A 21,702-nucleotide genomic window follows, 5' to 3' on the forward strand; every position below is an offset into this window, starting at 1 on the left:
TAAGATTTTTGAACTCCTGTGGTAGTTCATTGAAAATGGTTGCAGCAGTATACTGCACACCTTTCTGCACAAGGGTTAAGGAAGTGCAATCCAAATGCAGATTGGATTTCTGTCTAGTATTAACTGAGTGAAAGCTGCTAACTCTTGGGGATAAGCTGATATTGTTAATAAGAAATGACAGTAAAAAATAAATATACTGAGTGGCCAATGTCAATACCCAGACTAGTGAACAGGGGTCAACAAGAGGTTTGCGAACTTATTGCCCAAACTGTGCATTTCTGAAGCACAGATATCTTTTGAGAATGATAAGAGTTACCCCAAAATATAATACCATATGACATAAGACTTATGTCATAAGTGAATGAAAATAAGCAAAGTAGACTAACTTTCATGTTGAACGATCACTTACTTCAGATACCATTCGAACAGTAAAAATGGCGTCATTAAGTCTTTGGACAAAATCCTGAATGTGGGCTTTCCATGACAGTTTACTATCTATCTGAACACCTAGAAATTTGAACTGTTCAGTTTCATTAATCATACGCCCATTCTGTGAAATTAAAACGTCAGGTTTTTTTGAATTGTGTGTTAGAAACTACAAAAGCTGCGTCTTACTGTGATTTAGCATTAGTTTATTTTCTACAAGCCATGAACTTATGTCATGAACTGCAGTATTTGAAACTGAGCCAATGTTGCACATAACATCCTTTACTACCAAGCTAGTGTCATCAGCAAACAGAAATATTTTAGAGTTACCTGAAATACTAGAGGGCATTGCATTTATATAAATAAGGAATAGGAGTGGCCCCAACACTGATCCCTGTGGGACCTCCCATTTGACCGTACCCCACTCAGGCTCCACATCACCACTATTCTCAACACTGTGAATAATGACCTTCTGCTGTCTGTTGCTAAAGTAAGAAGTGAACCAATTGTGAGCTATTACCCACATTCCATAATGGTCCAATTTCTGCAGCAACATTCTGTGACCAACACAGTCAAACACCTTGGTTAAATGAAAAATATGCCTAGTACTTGAAACCTTTTGTTTAACACATCAAGTACCTCACAGAGAAAAGAGAATATAGCATTTTGAGTTGTTAAATGACTTCTAAAGCCGAACTGTACATTTGATATCAAAATGTGTGATATAAAATTATCAATTATCCTTACATACAGAGCATTTTCAATGACTTTAGCAAACATTGATGGCATAGAAATAGGTCGAAAATTGTCTACATTATTCCTTTCTTCCTTTTTATAAAGCGACTTTCCTACTGAGTACTTTAATCATTCAGGAAACTGACCATTCCTAAACAAAAAATTAGAAATATGGCTAAATACAGGGCTAACATGTGCAGCAAAGTACTTTAATATTCTGCTAGGCACTCCATCATATCCATGAGAGTCCGTAGTCTTCAGTGATTTAATTATTCACTCAATCTCCCCCTTGTCTGTATCACTGAGAAATATTTCAGACATCAATCTCGGAAAGGCATTTGCTAAGATTGTTATATGATTTCCTGTAGAAACTAAATTTTTATTTAATTCACCAGCAATGCTCAGAAAATGATTGTTAAATACTGTACATATATCTGATATACAAGTAACAGAAACTGACTTTACATTGCCAACCTTGTGCTGCTGACCGGACACTTACTTCACAACTGACCATATGGTTTTAATTTTATCCTGTGAATGAGCTATTGTATTTGCATGCCATGTACTCTTTGTCTTCCTAATAACATTTTTAAGCACCTTGAAGTACTGTTTGCAATGCACTACTGTAGCTTGATTGTGACCACTTCTAACGTTTTGATATAATTCCCGCTTTGTTCTACATAATATCCTTACCCCACTAGTTAGCCACTGAGGCTGCCTTTTACTGCTAGTACCCTATTTAGCCCCCCCTCCCCATGAACCATGGACCTCCCAAGTGGGGAGGCTTGCGTGCCTCAGCGATACAGACAACAGAGGGGTATCTGTCGAGAGGCCAGACATATCTGTGGTTCCTGAAGAGGGGCAGCAGCCTTGTCAGTAGTTGCAGGCGCAACAGTCTGGATGATTGACTGATCTGGCCTTGTAACACTAACCAAAATGGCCTTGCTGTTCTGGTACTGTGAACGGCTGAAAGCAAGGAGAAACTACAGCCGTAATTTTTCTCAAGGGTATACAGCTTTACTGTATGATTAAATGATGAAGGTGTCCTCTTGGGTAAAATATTCCGAAGGTAAAATAGTCCCCCATTCGGATCTCCAGGCGGGGACTACTGAAGAGGACGTCATTATCAGGAGAAAGAATACTGGCATTCTATGGATCGGAGTGTGGAATGACAGATCCCTTAATCGGGCAGGTAGGTTAGAAAATTTAAAAAGGGAAATTGATAGGTTAAAGTTAGATATAGTGGCAATTAGTGAAGTTCGGTGGCAGGAGGAACAAGACTTTCTGTCAGGTGAATACAGGGTTATAAATACAAAATCAAATAGGGGAACTGCAGGAGTAGGTTTAATAGTGAATAAAAAAATAGGAGTTCGGGTAAGCTGCTACAGACAACATAGTGAACGCATTATTGTGGCCAAGATAGACACGAAGCCCGTGCCTACGACAGTACTACAAGTCTATATGCCAACTAGCTCTGCACATGACAAAGAAATTGAAGAACTGTATGATGAGATAAAAGAAATTATTCAGATAGTGAAGGGAGATGAAAATTTAATAGTCATGGGTGACGAATTCGATAGTAGGAAAAGGAAGAGACGGAAACGTAGTAGGTGAATACAGATTGGGGGTAAGAAATGAACGTGGAAGCCGCCTGGTAGAATTTTGCACAGAGCACAACTTAACCATAGCTAACACTTGGTTCAAGATCCATAAAAGAAGGTTGTATACATGTAAGCAGCCTGGAGATACTGATAGGTTTCAGATAGATTATATAATGGTAAGACAGAGATTTAGGAACCAGGTTTTAAATCTTAAGACATTTCCAGGGGCAGATGTGGACTCTGACCACAATCTATTGGTTATGAACTGTAGATTAAAACTGAAAGAACCAGAGGTTGTACAGAGTTTCAGGGAGAGCATAAGGGAACAACTGACAGGAATGGGGGAAAGAAATACAGTAGAAGAAGAATGGGTGGCTTTGAGGAATGAAATAGTGAAGGTAGCAGAGGATCAAGTAGGTAAAAAGATGAGGGCTAGCAGAAATCCTTGGGTAACAGAGGAGACACTGAATTTAATTGATGAAAGCAGAAAATACAAAAATGCAGTAAGTGAAGCAGGCAAAAAGGAATACAAACGTCTCAAAAATGAGATCGACAGGAAATGCAAAATGGCTAAGCACGGATGGCTAGAGGACAAATGTAAGGATGTAGAGGCTTATCTCATGAGAGATAAGATAGATACTGCCTACAAGAAAATTAAAGAGACCTTTGGAGAAAAGAGAACCACTTGCATGAATATCAAGAGCTCAGATGGAAACCCAGTTCTAAGCAAAGAAGGGAAAGCAGAAAGGTGGAAGGAATATTTAGAGGGTCTATACAGGGGCGATGTTCTTGAGGACAGTTTTATGGAAGTGGAAGAGGAGGTAGATGAAGATGAAATGGGAGATATGATACTGCGTGAAGTGTTTGACAGAGCACTGAAAGACGTAAGTCGAAACAAGGCCCCGGGAGTCGACAACATTCCATTGGAACTACTGACAGCCTTGGGAGAGCCAGCCCTGACAAAATTCTACCATCTGGTGAGCAAGTTGTATGAGACAGGCGAAATACCCTCAGACTTAAAGAAGAATATAATAATTCCAATCCCAAAGAAAGCAGGTGTTGACAGATGTGAAAATTACCGAACTATCAGTTTAATAAGTCACAGCTGCAAAATAGTAATGCGAATTCTCTACAAATGAATGGAAAAACTGATAGAAGCCGACCTCGGTGAAGATAAGTTTGGATTCCGTAGAAATATTGGAACACGTGAGGATATACTGGCCCTACGACTTATCTTAGAAGAAAGATGAAGGAAAGGCAAACCTATGTTTCTAGCATTTGTAGACTTAGAGAAAGCTTTTGACAATGTTGATTGGAATACTCTCTTTCAAATTCTGAAGGTGTCAGGGGTAAAATACAGGGAGCGAAAGGCTATTTACAATTTGTACGGAAAGCAGATGGCAGTTATAAGAGTCGAGGGGTATGAAAGGGAAGCAGTGGTTGGGAAGGGAGTGAGACAGGGTTGTAGCTTATTCCCGATGTCATTCAATCTGTATATTGAGCAAGCAATAAAGGAAACAAAAGAAAAGTTTGGAGTAGGTATTAAAATCCATGGAGAAGAAATAAAAACTTTGAGGTTTGCCGATGACATTGTAATTCTGTCAGAGACAGCAAAGGACTTGGAAGAGCAGTTGAACGGAATGGACAGTGTCTTGAAGGGAGGGTATAAGATGAAGATCAACAAAAGCAAAACGAGGATAATGGAATGTCATCGAATTAAGTTGGGTGATGTTGAGGGAATTAGATTAGGAAATGAGACACCTAAAGTAGTAAAGGAGTTTTGCTATTTGGGGAGCAAAATAACTGATGATGGTCGAAGTAGAGAGGATATAAAATGTAGAATGGCAATGGCAAGGAAATCGTTTCTGAAGAAGAAAGATTTGTTAACATCGAGTATAGATTTAAATGTCAGGATGTCATTTCTGAAAGCATTTGTAGGGAGTGTAGCCATGTATGGAAGTGAAACGTGGACGATAAATAGTTTAGACAAGAAGAGAATAGAAGCTTTCGAAATGTGGTGCTACAGAAGAATGCTGAAGATTAGATGGGTAGATCACATAACTAATGAGGAGGTATTGAATAGAATTGGGGAGAAGAGGTACTTGTGGCACAACTTGACTAGAAGAAGGGATCGGTTGGTAGGACATGTTCTGAGACATCGAGGGATAACCAATTTAGTATTGGAGGGCAGCGTGGAGGGTAAAAATCGTACAGGGAGACCAAGAGATGAATACACTAAGCAGATTCAGAAGGATGTAGGCTGCAGTAGGTACTGGAAGGTGAAGAAGCTTGCACAGGATAGAGTAGCATGGAGAGCTGCATCAAACCAGTCTCAGGACTGAAGACCACAACAACCCTATTTAGGACATTCTAATGGAAAGCAGCTCTCAAAGAGCATCAGAAATGTGTTAAGGAAAGCATTATATTTGTCATCTATGTTACCAGCACTATAAACATCCTGCCACTCTTGTTCCTCGACAAGGTTTAAAAAATTCTCAATTGCTTTTGGATTAAATGGTTCAAATGGCTCTGAGCACTATGGGACTTAACTTCAGAGGTCATCAGTCCCCTAGAACGTAGAACTACTTAATCCTAACTAACCTAAGGACAACACACACATCCATCCCCGAGGCAGGATTCGAACCTGTGGCCGTAGCGGTCGCACGGCTCCAGACTGTAGTGCCTAGAACCACTCGGCCACTCCGGCTGGCTTTTGGATTAACTTTCCTGCATAGTTTGTAATTATATGTGACATTTGTTTGAGTACAAAATCCTTTTAGTGTTAAAATTGGTGCATCATGGTCTGAAAGGGCATTGACCCTTTTACTAACAGAATGCCCATCTGGTAATGAAGAATGAATAAAAATGTTGTTTATGGCTGTGCTACTGTTCCCCTGCACTGTAGTTGGAAAAACACATTCTGCATCAGATCATATGAATTTAGGAGATCTACCAACATCATTTTTCTTGCACTATCATGTACAAAATTTATACTGAAGTCACCACACACAACTAATTTCTCGTACTTCCTATAAAGTGAACAAGAACCCCCTCTAGCTTGGGCAGAAATGCTCTGAAGTCAAAATTAGGGGACCTATAAACAAAAACAATTAAAAGTTTAGTTTCACTAAATTCAACTGCAACTGCACAACATTCAAATATCTGTTCAGTGCAGTGCCACGATACATACCTCTATGGACGCAAAAGGAATACTGTTTTTTACATACATGGCCATTCTCCCACTCCACAATGAAATCCTTGAAAAACAGCCAGCTAACCTGTATCCTGGTAAAGGAAGCCTCTGAATCGTCAAATTATTTAAGTGGTGCTCCGATATACGAATAATTTCATAGTCAACATCTATAAGCAGTTCACTAACTTTATCTCTAATAGCTTTAATATTCTGATGAAATATGCTAACTCCTTCTCTACTTGGAAACACGACATCCTCTGAAGGTGAGCCCTTAGAGGGACTTCCTTTAAGCAGGTATATCCATCAGCTGACTTCATTCAAAAACGGTGCAGCTCTAACACTAACTACTACAGGAATTTTTCCAAGAGTGTCCTACCACCACCCACTACACTTGCACCTATAAGCTTTGCCAGTATCCCCTTCCCAAACCTGTTGAAGTGCAGGCCATGCCTAGTGAAACCTGATCTACTGATAAACTCAACTGGCACCAATGCAATGTGACCCATGCCCTCTGCCATCAGTGCCCTCTCCAGCCCAATGTTAACGTGCTTAACAGCTGCATTAAGATGAGGCTGATCATGATGCGGAAACAGTTGCATGAAATGCAGATTGATGCCATCAGTTTGAGTAGCTATCTTTATCAGGTCACCACCTACATCACATTCCCTGTCCCTATCAAGGCTATTCCCTGCACCAGGTCTAATTTGGTGCGTAGTTTTGTGTATGTAATTAATTTCCTAATTTATTTTGACCATTCCTAGTTAATATCTTTTGTTATGGAGTGAAATCAGTAATTTTTTCAGGACTTAAATTCTATTGTTTACTTATAAACAAAAATAAAATCTGTAATAATTATAAACATTTGGAAGAAGAACTACTAGAATCCTTTAAGTATTTACTTGGCTCTATTCGAAAACATGTTAGCAAAGTCAGCCCTTATTTAATTCCAAAATAATTACCAGATTGGTCAAAAGCATTGTTTGCATAACTAGATCTGCTAATTTCATTATTTAAACAAATAATTTGGCCTAATCTTTGTGGTAGAGAGAACTGTTAAAAAGGAGGAATTTTTCGATCTATTCATATAATTGAATGAGTTATGTTTTAATTGTAATTTCTGTAACTTAAAACATCAAAAAAGTATAGTCTCAGTGCCTATTTACTGTGAGGATTTATAAAGGCCCTATGTTTGGTCCTGAGACAGTCCGTCCACGGCCAATTTTCAGAGGGAAATTATGTACTGCTTCAAGTAACAACAATGCATCAAATTTAACAGTGGAATTAGTGTAACACAAATAGGCCATGTGTTAAGGCAATGACAATGTCTGTTCAAGTTATTTGAGAAATAGTGTCACACATACCTTATTCTTCTGCAAGAACTGCGAACTGTGTGGTTAGGTTTATACTGCTCATAGATGTTCAACAGCAAACTATCATAGCAGTATGCTGATGTTTGCCTGCAACCTATTAATGAGGCTTATCAAAATTTACCAATAGTGAGCTATGTACTGTTGGGGGTTGTGGACAGTGACAGTAAAGAACTGTGAAACACAACTGTGCAACTGTTAGCTACATTAATTACAGTAGTCAGTGTTGAACTTCCACCCTCCAACCCCCCCCCCCCCCCCACCCCCTATTTTTTAGCCAGTATAACAATGCAGTACGTCGACACCAAGGACAAATGAAGAAACAAAGCAGGTGAACGTCACAAGCTTTCAGCCAAGTGCTCATTGGCCTTTTCCAAGAGGTATGACTGCCAGTGGGCTGCTGGTACACCCTTATATATGCTAGCTGCCAGCTGATATCACTGGTGCTCACAGCCTTGCCATATATGGGCATAATTTGACTTGGCATTCAATATGCCCACTTCAACCATGTGATCCCTGGATTCCACATCATTCTGAGCTGCAGGAGGCCATCTCCATTAAGGGCGTTATTGATGATTTTTATTTCAGTGGCTTATTTAATTACACAGTCCCAAAAGCCATTAGTGTGAGCCACAACAGTGGTTTCATCGAATTTGATCAAGCGACCGTTTTCTAAAGCATGTTCAGCTAAAGTCGATTTCTCAAGGTAGTGTATGCGATAAAGCCTCTTGTTCTTCTGTCTGCATTGTTCTACCATTCATACCGATTTCCAACATATGACTGGCCGCACTCACAAACCATCTTGTAGACCCGAGGTATTCTGCGACCTACTCCATCTCTAACTGGTCTCAGGACTTCCGAATATTTATCAGAGACCTGAAGATCAATTTGATTTTGTGTCTTTTCAGTAGGTGGCTTGTCTTGCTCAACATGGACCCACAGAATGGCAAGAAGACATGTTTCTTTTCCCACTTTTTGTCGGTGGTCTTATTGTGATTCTCACTTGAAAGCACTCCATTTATTTGATGAATGTTGTAACCGTAGTTCCTGAAGACCATACTGTCACCCTCATTAAGATGAAGATGGTCAGTCTGGTTGATAAAATCATTAGACCACAGAGCTGTGGTCAAAACACACAATAACCCTGAAAGAGTGGTTTGGTGTGGGGCGGTAGAGGGGTGACGAGGACCGCGGTGGCCATCGTAGGGTTGTGGACCACTCTGGCTGCGGCATGGATGGGGCCTCTCCGTCGTTTCTAGGCCCCCGGTTAACATACAATACAATACAATACAATACAAAACAACACAATGATGATCATTTATGAGTCACTGCAAGCTTAATATCAGTAACATGTATTGTCTTAATACAACTGGCCAGAGCCAATAGTTTTTCTTATTGCACAAAAAAAGTATTTCATTCTCCTCCATCTATTTTTCTCCTTTTCACATCAAAACTAAGAATATTCCTGTTACTGTCAACTGGAGATACTACAAACACATTTTTTGTGTTTTCTTGATTTTATAAAGTGTGGTCAGTTATGTTGTTGTTGTTGTGGTCTTCAGTCCTGAGACTGCTTTGATTCAGCTCTCCATGCTACTCTATCCTGTGCAAGCTTCTCCATCTCCCAGTACCTACAGGAGGCTACGTCCTTCTGAATCCTATTAGTGTATTCATCTCTTGGCCTCCCTCTACGATTTTTACCCTCCACGCTGCCCTCCAATACTAAATTGGTTATCCCCCGATGCCTCAGAACATGTCCTACCAACCGATCCCTTCTTCTAGTCAAGTTGTGACACAAACTCCTCTTCTCCCCAATCATATTCAATACCTCCTCATTAGTTGTGTGATCTAACCATCTAATCTTCAGCATTCTTCTGCAGCACCACATTTTGAAAGCTTCTATTCTCTTCTTGTCTAAACTATTTATCGTCCATGTTTCACTTCCATACATGGCTACACTCCATACAAATACTTTTAGAAACGACTTCCTGACACTTAAATCTATACTCGATGTTACCAAATTTCTCTTCTTCAGAAACGCTTTCCTTGCAATTGACGGTGTACATTTTATATCCTCTCTCCTTCGAGCATCATTAGTTATTTTGCTCCCCAAGTAGCAAAACTCCTTCACTACTTTAAGTGTCTCATTTCCTAATCTAATACCCTCAGCATCACCCGACTTAATTCGACGACATTCCATTATCCTCGTTTTTCTTTTGTTGATGTTCATCTTATATCCTCCCTTCAAGACACTGTCCATTCCGTTCCACTGCTCTTCCAAGTCCTTTGCTGTCTCTGACAGAATTACAATGTCATCTGCGAACCTTAAAGTTTTTATTTCTTCTCCATGGATTTTAATACCTATTCCAAATTTTTCTTTTGTTTCCTTTACTGCTTGCTCACCTCACCAAAAGTCTTGTTCCTCCTGCCACCGAACTTCACTAATTCCCACTATATCTAACTTTAACCTATCCATTTCCCTTTTTAAATTTTCTAATCTACCAGCCTGATTAAGGGATCTGACATTCCACACTCCGATCCGTACAACGCCAGCTTTGTTTCTCCTCATAACAATGTCCTCCTGATTAGTCCCCGCCCGGAGATCCGAATGGGGGACTATTTTACCTCCGGAATATTTTACCCAAGAGGATGCCATCATCATTAACCATACAGTAAAGCTGCATGCCCTCAGTAAAAATTGTGGCTGTAGTTTCCTCTTGCTTTCAACCGTTCGCAGTACCAGCACAGCGAGGCTGTTTTGGTTAGTGTTACAAGGCCAGATCAGTCAATCATCCAGACTGTTGCCCCTGCAACTACTGAAAAGGCTGCTGCCTTTCTTCAGGAACCATTCATTTGTTTGGCCTCTCAACAGATACCCCTCCGTTGTGGTTGCACCTACGGTACGGCTATCTGTATCGCTGAGGCACGCGAGCCTCCCCACCAACGGCAAGGACTATGGTTCAAAGGGGGAGGTGGTTGGTTATATAATTGATATCAATGGGTTTCTGTATATCATTCAGGTTCTTAAGGGCAATTGTAGCCTCAAAATGAATGGAAATCGTGTTTATGACATGTTTTAACAACATTGTGTGTAAAGTTACTCCATTCAAAGAGTACATGCATATTCAAATGCAGAGATATGTAAACAGGCAGAATATGGCACTGCAGTCGGCAATGCCTATATAAGACAACAAGTGTCTGGTGCAGTTGTTAGATTGGTTACTGCTGCTACAATGGCAGGTTATCAATATTTAAGTGAGTTTGCACGTGGTGTTATAGTCGGTGCACAAGGGATGGGACATAGCATCTCCGAGGCAGCGGTGAAGTGGGGATTTTCCCATGTGACCATTTCACGAGTGCACGGTGAATATCATGAATCCAGTAAAACTTCAAATCTCTGACATCGCAGCAGCTGGAAAAAGACCTGCAAGAACGGGACCAACGACAACTGAAGAGAATAGTGCAGCGTGACAGAAGTGCAACCCTTCCACAAATTGCTGCAGATTTCAATGCTGGGCCATCAATAAGTGTCAGTGTGTGAACCATTCAATGAAACATCATCAACATAGTCTTTTGGAGCCGAAGGCCCACTCGTGTACCCTTAATGACTGCACGACATGAAGCTTTACACCTCACCTGTGATCATCAACACCGACATTGGACTGTTGATGACTGGAAACAAGCGGATGGATGTGTAAGGGTATGGAGACAACCTCATTAATTCATGGACCCTTCATGTCAGCTGAGGACTGTTCAAGCTGGTGGAGGCTCTGTAATAGTGTGGCGCGTGTGCAGTTGGGAGTGCTATGGGGCCCTTGATATGTCTAGAGATGACTGTGATAGGTGACACATGCGTAAGCATCCTGTCTGATCACCTGCATCCATTATTCATGTCCACTGTGCATTCCAACAGATTTGGGCAATTCCAGCAGGACAACTCGACACCCCATACATCCAGAATTGCTATAGAGTGGCTCCAGGAACATTCTTTTGACTTTAAACACTTCCACTGGCCATCAAACTCCCCAGACATGAACATTATTCAGCATATCTGGGATGCCTTGCAACGTGCTGTGCAGAAGAGATTCCACCCTCTCATACTCTTATGGATTTATGGACAGCCCTGAAGCATTCATGGTGTCAGTTCCCTCCAGCACTACTTCTGACGTTAGTCGAGTTCATGCCACATCATATTGTGGCACTTCTGCATGCTTGCGGGGGCCCTACACAATATTAGGCAGGTGTACCAGTTTTTTGGCTCTTCAGTGTACTTTGCAAGATATTTGGCAGTATTGCCTTATAATGGATAACTTTACACATGTCTGGAAATTTTAAATGAAAAGAAAACAGAAATCTGAAGTGGCATGACACTTTTCATAGGTTTATTGACTTGTTGGAACCTATTACAAGGATAAATGCAATATGGCAAGTCATTTAAATTTTAAGTTTTTATTATGTAAATTGAAAATAATGCTTCTGCTGTGTCTGGAGCACGAGTTTCTCACCTTCACTTTTATAGTATTTCTATAGCAGGATGAGGCACTACTAACCTTGATTTCACTTCAATAAAGACTGGATACATACATAAAAGATTGCAGGTGTTCTTTGAACTACAAAGATCATCTTTGTAATACCACAGGTTCATCAAGTAGCCCCTAGTTATTGATTTTGGAGATATCTCCAACATCAGGCCATACAAATGTCTATGTTGAGTCACCTGTCATCTTCACGAACTTAACTTGAATCTAATCATAAGATAGCACTTGTCCAATAATTTCCTCAGTAACCTTATTTTCTGCTTTTGTTTGCAGTCGTCGTAAAGTTACCCCCACCCAAGCAAAAGTCACACACCTTTGCTTGTTTTCAGCTTGCTAGTAAAATGTCTCCACTAAAAAAGTGTTTCACCTACTGTTCCACATAACTATGACATGGCAATGACAGTTTCTAAGCAATGTAAAAATACGTAAAGATGCTCACATCCAATTAACTGCATTTATCATCCTGCATCATGATGTATGAACAACACTGTCATGATTTTTCAATCCAGTAAAGTTCACTATGTCTTATCTAAGCAGCCATTTTACTCAGAATTTCCAAAACAGGCCATGGGCGGCACCCCACAGAACTTAATGGAAAGTGTGTAAAGTAACCCAGGTTGCATAATTTAACCCAGTTTATGGTACATCAAATTCAGTCGTTATCTTAAAACCATTGCAGAGTATACCCTTGTACGTTTCATCCTCTCAGAAACTAAACTCTGCTTATATTCTGCTAAACACAAAAATAGTTTTATACATAATCACTATTATGAATTTGAATATTTTATTTCCATGCATTCAAAAGACAGCAGTAGATTTTAAGCAACTTTCTTCTTCTCTGAATTTCTAATTCTTCTGAAGCACACATAAATTTGATAATTACTGAAGATTTTTGTACCCAAATGTACAAAAAACTTTGGACGAAAACAGAAGGCATTCAGCCTGATCCATCTATTTGCCATGCTTTCTGTCAAACTACAGCAAGCTGTAGTCTCAAAATAAAATGGCACAAAACCTACAGCACTGCTCCCTGTCTAGCACTGCTGCAATTGCATTCTCACAATGAGTGGCTTTTGGATATTAGCGAGATCATGAAAACCAATCCTCTGCAACAGTTAACATGTTCATCTGATGATTAGATTATAGTGTATGTTTTAGAGTTCAGTTGTTACATCATATTTCAAAAGAAAATATAAAACTGACAAGAATATTTAGAACATACAGAGTGAATATCGAACACACACAGAGACTGGCAATAGCAAGAAAAACTTTCCTGAAAAGCAAGATGATGTTAACAACAAATACAAATTTAAGTGTTAGGGAGCCTTTTATGAATGTATTCATTTGGAGTGTGGTGTCATGTAGAAGTGAAAGGAAGAAAATAAATGGTAAAGAGAATATAAGCATATTTGGTGCTACAGAAAAATCCTGAAGATTAAATGTATAGATTGGATAAGTAACAAGGAGGTACTGAATGGAATTAGACATCAAAGAGCTTAACATCAAAACTTGCCTAACAGAAGAAAGAGATTGATTAGACACATCCTGAGGCATCAAAGAATAGTTTAATTTGGCCTAGAGGAACGTGTCAGGGGTAAAAATTGCAGGGGGAAATCAATGTTAAATACAGTAGGCAGGTTTAAATTGATGTAGGGTGCAGTAGTTATGCAGGTAGTAAAAAGTTTATACAGGAAAACAAGTCAGTCTTCAGACTGATGAATTCAACAATTACAATAAGCACTCTGTATTACTCGGCAAGGTGAATCAGTTACCTGGCTGTAATGGGAACTACTTGGCGATGTGACTTGTTACAGTAACGTTCCAGTCCATCTCAGAGTGTGAGCACAAAAAGGGACTGCAGAAAATACCTTTGTGGAAAGCCATGACTACTTGCTATTAATATCGTTAATATTACAGGCAATGAAAACAAGAAAAGTGTGATAGTGCTGACACAGAAGGTGATAAAAGATGCATTCAGTTAGGGAATGGTGTGCAAATTACAGAAGGAGGGATATGATGCCAAGTGGAGTAGGACATCAAGTATGTGCTCCAAAACAGAATTAGAGAAATGCATACAATAAATATTTCATTGGTGATCTAAATAAATTGCTGCAATATTATGGCCATGGAAGGAAATACAAACTTTGCAGAAATTTCACAGCTGTTGTTTCACTGAATTAGCCTTCCCTACTAGAAAAGAAACTCTAAGAAAAACTGTTCCATCTATGGGATTTGATTTTAGAAGTTGCTAGAATGAATGAGTCATGAACATACTAGCAAAAAAGCCCATGATATCAGACTTTTAAAAAAAATTTATAAAATGAAGCATTAGCATAAAGTGACCAATGGTTTACTTAGATGAGCCATGGATCGAGACACACTACACTGTGAAAAATATTGCAAAGTGGCAATGTGTGAACAGTGTCATCAGACAACAGTGCCAGAGAGCGTTTCATTGTTGTGACTGCAGAGTTTCATTTTTTGTTCACATATTCTCTGTGACAACAGGAAAACTTCAGACTATCATGTAGAAATGGCAAAAAAAAATACAAATCTGTAGAGACAAAGAAAACCAAACTTTCACATTAATTATGGAGCAACAAACACTTTCTCTTTATTCAATTGGTAAACTCTTGCAAAAAATGTCCCTTCTTACTGCTGTCATGCCATCTAGACCTAAATCCTACAGAACTATTATGAAATCTTGCAAAGATAATCGTGATACATCACACATCTTACTCTCTAACCTGAAAAACTTAACAGCTCATGCCTCTGCTGCTAATAAATAAATGTTGTTTGTCATCTAGCTTGGTGCATACCTTTTGATGTAACACTACTTTGGTGATTTATGCATCAATTTTTCTGGTTATAGTTGGCATTACAAGGCTAAGTGGGTTTCCTTCCAAACCTTTCCACCTACGAAAAATTTGAGATGGTCACTGGGAATCAAACACAGGACCTTGGCATTACTAGGCACAAATGCTAACCACTAGACCACAATGTCACTTTGCTTATGTGGCTGTGACATTATCTTTTACTGCTGTGTCCTTAGAAGACTTGAAAGTATACGTATCATGCCAAAAAAGTGTGTGATGATGAGTGGAGGAGACACACTTTGATGGCCAAGGAACTGAAAATATAAATAAAATCACTCAGCACAGATTCAAACAAAAAGTCAGCATTGTCATCCTCCAATGAAACAGCAGCAAAGAATCAACAGATACACACGTAGAAAATAGCGATGTCACTGGGGAAGATAGTTTTCCAGATATTGCCCTTCTTACTGCTGCCCACTGTGAGCAGCCAAGGTGAGATATACTATGTGTCCCAATTCCGGTCTTATTCTAAATGGGTACTTCATTTAGATGTGAGTATAGACATTTAGCGTGCGACAGCACTCCTCTTGTAACAGTACTGGAAGGTACACAATTACTACCTCCCCTCCTTGCTTATAGGGCATGAACACAGGGGCACCGGCACCCTGGCCAGATAATTGGATTGCTTTGCTGGGTAAAACTTCAGCTAAGGGAATTAAAATACACTCATCTATGGAATCTAAAGGAAGTTCTAGACATTACAGGCATAATAAAGAAGAAAATTGTAGAAAATAAAGTAACTTTTGCATCTGTTGCCTAAAGATGCTTCTACTAGAATAAAGAAATTTTTCTTGCTGTTCTGAGTTAATGCATACACAAAACATGACACTTTGCCCTCACTTGTTCCTACCAACACACAATTCTCATTTAACAAAGAATTAAATACTGCTCTTGGTTGGTGTCGCAACGTAGTTGTCAGTCTCACACATTGCAATTCTTGACTGAATTACTCTGCCCATATTCAGTATGTTCTGGTATAAGATTAGGGATCATGGTAGTGAGTTATGGTGACACATGACAAAAACAAAATTCAAGCTTACTTTGAAACTGGTCACACCAGGAAGAACGTTTTCCTCTGGAACTTCAACTTCATCTAAGAAAATCATTCCTGTAGCAGATGCCCGAAGTGAGAATTTGCCTTCTATTTTGGGTGTTGCCAATCCTTTAGCTCCATTCCATTCCACAATGAATCCTCGTAACTTGCCGTCTTCACATTTTGCCCAAATAATTAAAATATCTGCAACTGGGGCATTGCTTATCCTGAACAGACAATAAGTTACATAAACATAGATGCAGTATTACAAGTACACTTTTCAAATCAAAAGAAATCAACACAATGGAAACTCATCATAGATAGTATTAAGGAACAAGCATATGACAATATGATGTGTCTGAAATACCCAAATATAGCTACAGGTATGTACTATTATGCATGCCCACTCGGTTAGCTGTGCGGTCTAACGCACTGCTTTCCAGGTAGGAGGCATGCCGGTCCCCGGCACAAATCCATGCAATGGATTAGTGTCGAGGTCCGGTGTGCCAGCAAGTCTGTGGATGGTTTTTAAGACGGTTTTCCATCTGCCTTGGCAAATGTGGGCTGGTTCCACTTATTCTGCCTCAGTTACACTATGTCAGCGATTGCTTCACAAACACCTTCTCCATGTACGCATACACCATCATTATTCTACCATGCAAACATTGGGGTTACTCTCGTCTGGTGTGATATGTTCCTGGGGGAGGGGAGGTGTCCACTGGGGGCTGAACCGCGCAATAACCCTTGGTTCGGTGTGGGGCGGCGGTGGGGTGAGTGGACTGCTGTAACCTGTTGTGGGATTGTGTACCACTGTGGGCTATGGCAGGGACGAAGCCTCTCCATCATTTCTAGGTCCTCAGTTCCATACAATACAATATTATTATGCATGATTATTAACATAGAAAAGCACCAGTGTAGGATTTTTATAACATAAGAAATGATATTATTATTATTATTATTATTATTATTAACCTTTATTTGTCTATGATACCTTTACAGCCTTGAACATTGTAATTGCTGCACACTTACAATGATGATATCATGTCGTACATATAAGGAATACATAAGCTAAAATAGAAGCACATTAGATGCCATTATATAAACATTCAACGCCACTAATACACTGCAACATTCAAAAGTAATACTACTGATAATGGAGTTCAGAAATGTCTGAGTGGATATAAAAGTCTTTTAATTAACAGCTGTTTCAACTTGCTCTTAAAGAAATTTCCACAGAGCTGCTTCACATTATTTGGCAACCTATTATAAAATGCAAGTGGACTTTCATTTGTAGCACTTTTGTTACTCAGTATCATAATAACAACACCTTATGAGACCTTAGTTTCTCCCAGTGTATAGAATGTCGTCACCCAGCTGCATTCCCCTAAGTTATTTGAATACACCTTGTTCATGTATTGCATTAATAAAATCTCTATTCATTATGCTTATTGCATCATTCTCTTTTACAAATATAATTGTCATAAGCATATACCTTTATTGTATAGTCAATAAATTATACTTAATATAGTCCCAACATGACTAGTGTTTGCTTACAGTAGTAATAACCATAACTAGTATCTTCTGAAGCCTGAATATTTTATCCATGTAGACTGTGGGTGCTCCACCCCAAATTTCAGTCTCGTGTTGTAAATGAGAAGGGATTAATCCATAGAGCATTTGTTTAATAATAGGAGGAGTTATATATTTTTCAGGTGTTTTAGCAACCAAATATTTCAGCTAGTCTCTTTACAGATGTAGCTGACAGACTCTTTTCATGTAAGACACTCATCAATAACAATGTCTAAAAATTTATGTTTATTGGATGTTTCAACTGTAGACAGTGATTCAATATTTATATACACTTGAGACTGGTTGCAATTGAGCACCAACTTTATCACAACAGTCTTGGCCTTATTCAGCATAAGTTTATTCATGATCAGATGTTCCATGATCAGTTCAAAGTTGTCTTTATTGTTTTGGAATGCTATCTGCTCATTGCGGCTGAGGATAATAAATGCTGTATCAGCAGCATAGTTCACTAGCTTTAAGTTTTATGATCTAAGAATACTTCCCTGGGAACTCCAAAGTTGAGAGTCTTGTATACTGATTTTACTGTGGGGCATTCTTACTTCCATTCTTATAAGATAGTTTAGCATACTGTCTCCCATCTCAGAGATAACTTATGAATTTTAGTGATACTGCTATTATACCGCTAATTTGGATAAAAGTACTGTATGATTTATAGAACCAAATGCCTTATGCAAATCTAGAATTAATACTTGCAACACTTAATACAGTGAAAAACCATACTTCAACATAATTGTTTCTTTTGTATCTGCACAGGCACGACAACGTTGCAAAACATAGCCATCAGCACAAATGTCACTAATCTAGCCAACTGTGGGCACTCAACCCAGGAGCCTGGAAGCTGGACCGAAGAAGAGGATAAACTCAATGTGCAAGTTGATCTATGGGGGAACAGGGAGTCCAAACACCATGTAGAGACACAAGGAGAAAAGCACAAAATGCAACCAGCATGAATTACCAAACAAATAACATGTGGAAACAAGAGCATGCTGCAATGTGGAAGTCAGGTCAGTGTTAATCAATCACTCCATAGGAACTCACTGGCCCAACCTATCGTCCCTGGCAAGTAAACACCTGAGTCAGCAGTTCTGCCCATATGACACTCCACACATGACGTCCATGATAGCTTCTGCACTACTCTACCACTGAACCCACTGCAGTTCATCTGTGTCCATACATTTGTCTGCTGGTGGGGATACCAAAATTTCAATTGAGCAACACATTATTGGCTAATTCTACAGCCCTGAAAGTTCTCCTTGGTACCCAAGCCACAAAACATAATATCTTTATTTATGCCAATGCAATGTTCTTCTACATGCACATTGATACAGGTATTTCAACGATTGGTGGTCCATTAAAGGTTCCCTTGCCTGAAGTGAAGTTCAGTACATTTCTATCATCTGTTCTATGCAAATAATTGAGGTTCAAAAAATTTTGAACTCAGGTCTACATTATTCATGTAATGTCCTGACAAACTGACAATTATTCTGGTATATGTTTCAAGTTTCCTGTTGTTGTTGTTGTTGCTGTTGTTGTTGTCTTCAGTCCTGAGACTGGTTTGATGCAGCTCTCCATGCTACTCTATCCTGTGCAAGCTTCTTCATCTCCCAGTACTTACTGCAACCTACATCCTTCTGAATTTGCTTAGTGTATTCATCTCTTGGTCTCCCTCTACAACTTTTACACGCCACGCTGCCCTCAAATGCTAAATTTGTGATCCCTTGATGCCTCAGAACATGTCCTACCAACCGATCCCTTCTTCTAGTCAAGTTGTGACACAAACTCCTCTTCTCCCCAATTCTGTTCAATACCTCCTCATTAGTTATGTGATCTACCCATCTAATCTTCAGCATTCTTCTGTATCACCACATTTCGAAAGCTTCTATACTACTCTTGTCCAACCTATTTACCGTCCATGTTTCACTTCCATACATGGCTACACTCCATACAAATACTTTCATAAACGACTTCCTGACACTTAAATCTATAATCGATGTTAACAAATTTCTCTTCTTCAGAAACGCTTTCCTTGCCATTGCCATTCTACATTTTATATCCTCTCTACTTCGACCATCATCAGTTGTTTTGCTCCCCAAATAGCAAAACTCCTTTACTACTTTAAGTGTCTCATTTTCTAATCTAATTCCCTCAGCATCACCCGACTTAATTCGACTACATTCCATTATCCTCATTTAGCTTTTGTTGATGTTCATCTTATATCCTCCTTTCAAGACACTGTCCATTCCGTTCAACTACTCTTCCAAGCCCTTTGCTGTCTCTGACAGAATTACAATGTCATCGGCGAACCTCAACGTGGGCTACAACCCCGTCTCACTCCCTTCCCAACCACTGCTTCCCTTTCATGCCCCTCGACTCTTATAACTGCCATCTACTTTCTGTACAAATTGTAAATAGCCTTTCGCTCCCTGTATTTTACCCCTGCCACCTTTAGAATTTGAAAGAGAGTATTCCAGTCAACATTGTCAAAAGCTTTCTCTAAGTCTACAAATGCTAGAAATGTAGGTTTGCCTTTTCTTAATCTATTTTCTAAGATAAGTAGTAGGGTCAGTATTGCCTCATGTGTTCCAACATTTCTGCGGAATCCAAACTGATCTTCGCCGAGGTTGGCTTCTACCAGTTTTTCCATTCGTCTGTAAAGAATTCGCGTTAGTATTTTGCAGTTGTGACTTATTAAACTGATAGTTCGGTAATATTCACATCTGTCAACACCTGCTTTCTTTGGGATTGGAATTATTATATTCTTCTTTAAGTCTGAGGGTATTTCGCCTGTCTCATACATCTTGCTCACCAGATGGTAGAGTTTTGTCAGGACTGGCTCTCCCAAGGCCGTCAGTAGTTCCAATGGAATGTTGTCTACTCCCGGGGCCTTGTTTCGACTCAGGTCTTTCAGTGTTCTGTCAAACTCTTCACACAGTATCGTATCTCCCATTTCATCTTCATCTACATCCTCTTCCATTTCCATAATATTGTCCTCAAGTACATCGCCCTTGTATAGACCCTCTATATTCTCCTTCCACCTTTCTGCTTTCCCTTCTTTGCTTAGAACTGGGTTTCCATCTGAGCTCTTGATATTCATACAAGTGGCTCTCTTTTCTCCAAAGGTCTCTTTAATTTTCCTGTAGACAGTATCTATCTTACCCCTAGTGAGATAAGCCTCTACATCCTTACATTTGTCCTCTAGCCATCCCTGCTTAGCCATTTTGCACTTCCTGTTGATCTCATTTTTGAGACGTTTGTATTCCTTTTTGCCTGCTTCATTTACTGCATTTTTATATTTTCTCCTTTCATCAATTAAATTCAATATTTCTTCTGTTACCTAAGGATTTCTACTAGCACTCGTCTTTTTACCTACTTGATCCTCTGCTGCCTTCACTACTTCATTCCTTCTTCTACTGTATTTCTTTCCCCCATTCCTGTCAATTGTTCCATTATGCTCTCCCTGAAACTCTGTACAACCTCTCGTTTAGTCAGTTTATCCAGGTCCCATCTCCTTAAATTCCCACCTTTTTGCAGTTTCATCAGTTTTAATCTACAGTTCATAACCAGTAGATTGTGGTCACAGTCGACATCTGCCCCTGGAAATGTCTTACAATTTAAAACCTGGTTCCTAAATCTCTGTCTTACCATTATATAATCTATCTGATACCTTCTAGTATCTCCAGGATTCTTCCATGTATACAGCCTTCTTTTATGATTCTTGAACCAAGTGTTAGCTATGATTAAGTTATGCTCTGTGCAAAATTCTACCAGATGGCTTCCTCTTTCATTTCTCTCCCCCAATCCGTATTCACCCACTATGTTTCCTTCTCTCCCTTTTCCTACTCTCGAATTCCAGTCACCCATGAGTATTAAATTTTCGTCTCGCTTCATTACCTGAATAATTTCTTTTATCTCATCATACGTTTCATCAATTTCTTCATCATCTGCAGAGCTAGTTGGCATATAAACTTGTACAGTTGTTGTAGGCGTGGGCTTCGTGTCTATCTTGGCCACAATAATGCGTTCACTATGTTGTTTGTAGTAGCTTACCTGAACTCCTATTTTTTTATTCATTATTAAACCTACTCCTGCATTACCCCTATTTGATTTAGTATTTATAACCCTGTATTCACCTGACCAAAAGTCTTGTTCCTCCTGCCACCGAACTTGACTAATTCCCACTATATCTAACTTCAACCTATCCATTTCCCTTTTTAAATTTTCTAACCTACCTGCCCGATTAAGGGATCTGACATTCCATGCTCCGATCCGTAGAACGCCAGTTTTCTTTCTCCTGATAACGACATCCTCTTGAGTAGTCCCCGCCCAGAGATCCGAATGGGGGA

The 21,702-nt window shown here is 39.4% G+C and overlaps 1 protein-coding gene across 1 annotated transcript in view; it reads right to left on the reverse strand.

Annotated features, from left to right (window-relative positions):
- The window catches only part of LOC124722261 (glutaryl-CoA dehydrogenase, mitochondrial-like), a 43,540-nt gene extending 26,728 nt beyond the window's left edge, over nt 1–16,812 (reverse strand). Inside the window, exons 1-2 of the mRNA XM_047247449.1 lie at nt 16,799–16,812; nt 15,777–15,996 (exon numbers count right to left, since the gene is read on the reverse strand). Of these exons, the coding sequence (XP_047103405.1) occupies nt 15,777–15,996; nt 16,799–16,812 (234 nt within the window). The remainder of the gene's footprint in view (nt 1–15,776; nt 15,997–16,798) is intronic.
- Between the last annotated feature and the right edge of the window lie 4,890 nt (nt 16,813–21,702).

Source organism: Schistocerca piceifrons, chromosome X (assembly GCF_021461385.2).
Source record: "Schistocerca piceifrons isolate TAMUIC-IGC-003096 chromosome X, iqSchPice1.1, whole genome shotgun sequence".
NCBI lineage: Eukaryota > Metazoa > Arthropoda > Insecta > Orthoptera > Acrididae > Schistocerca > Schistocerca piceifrons.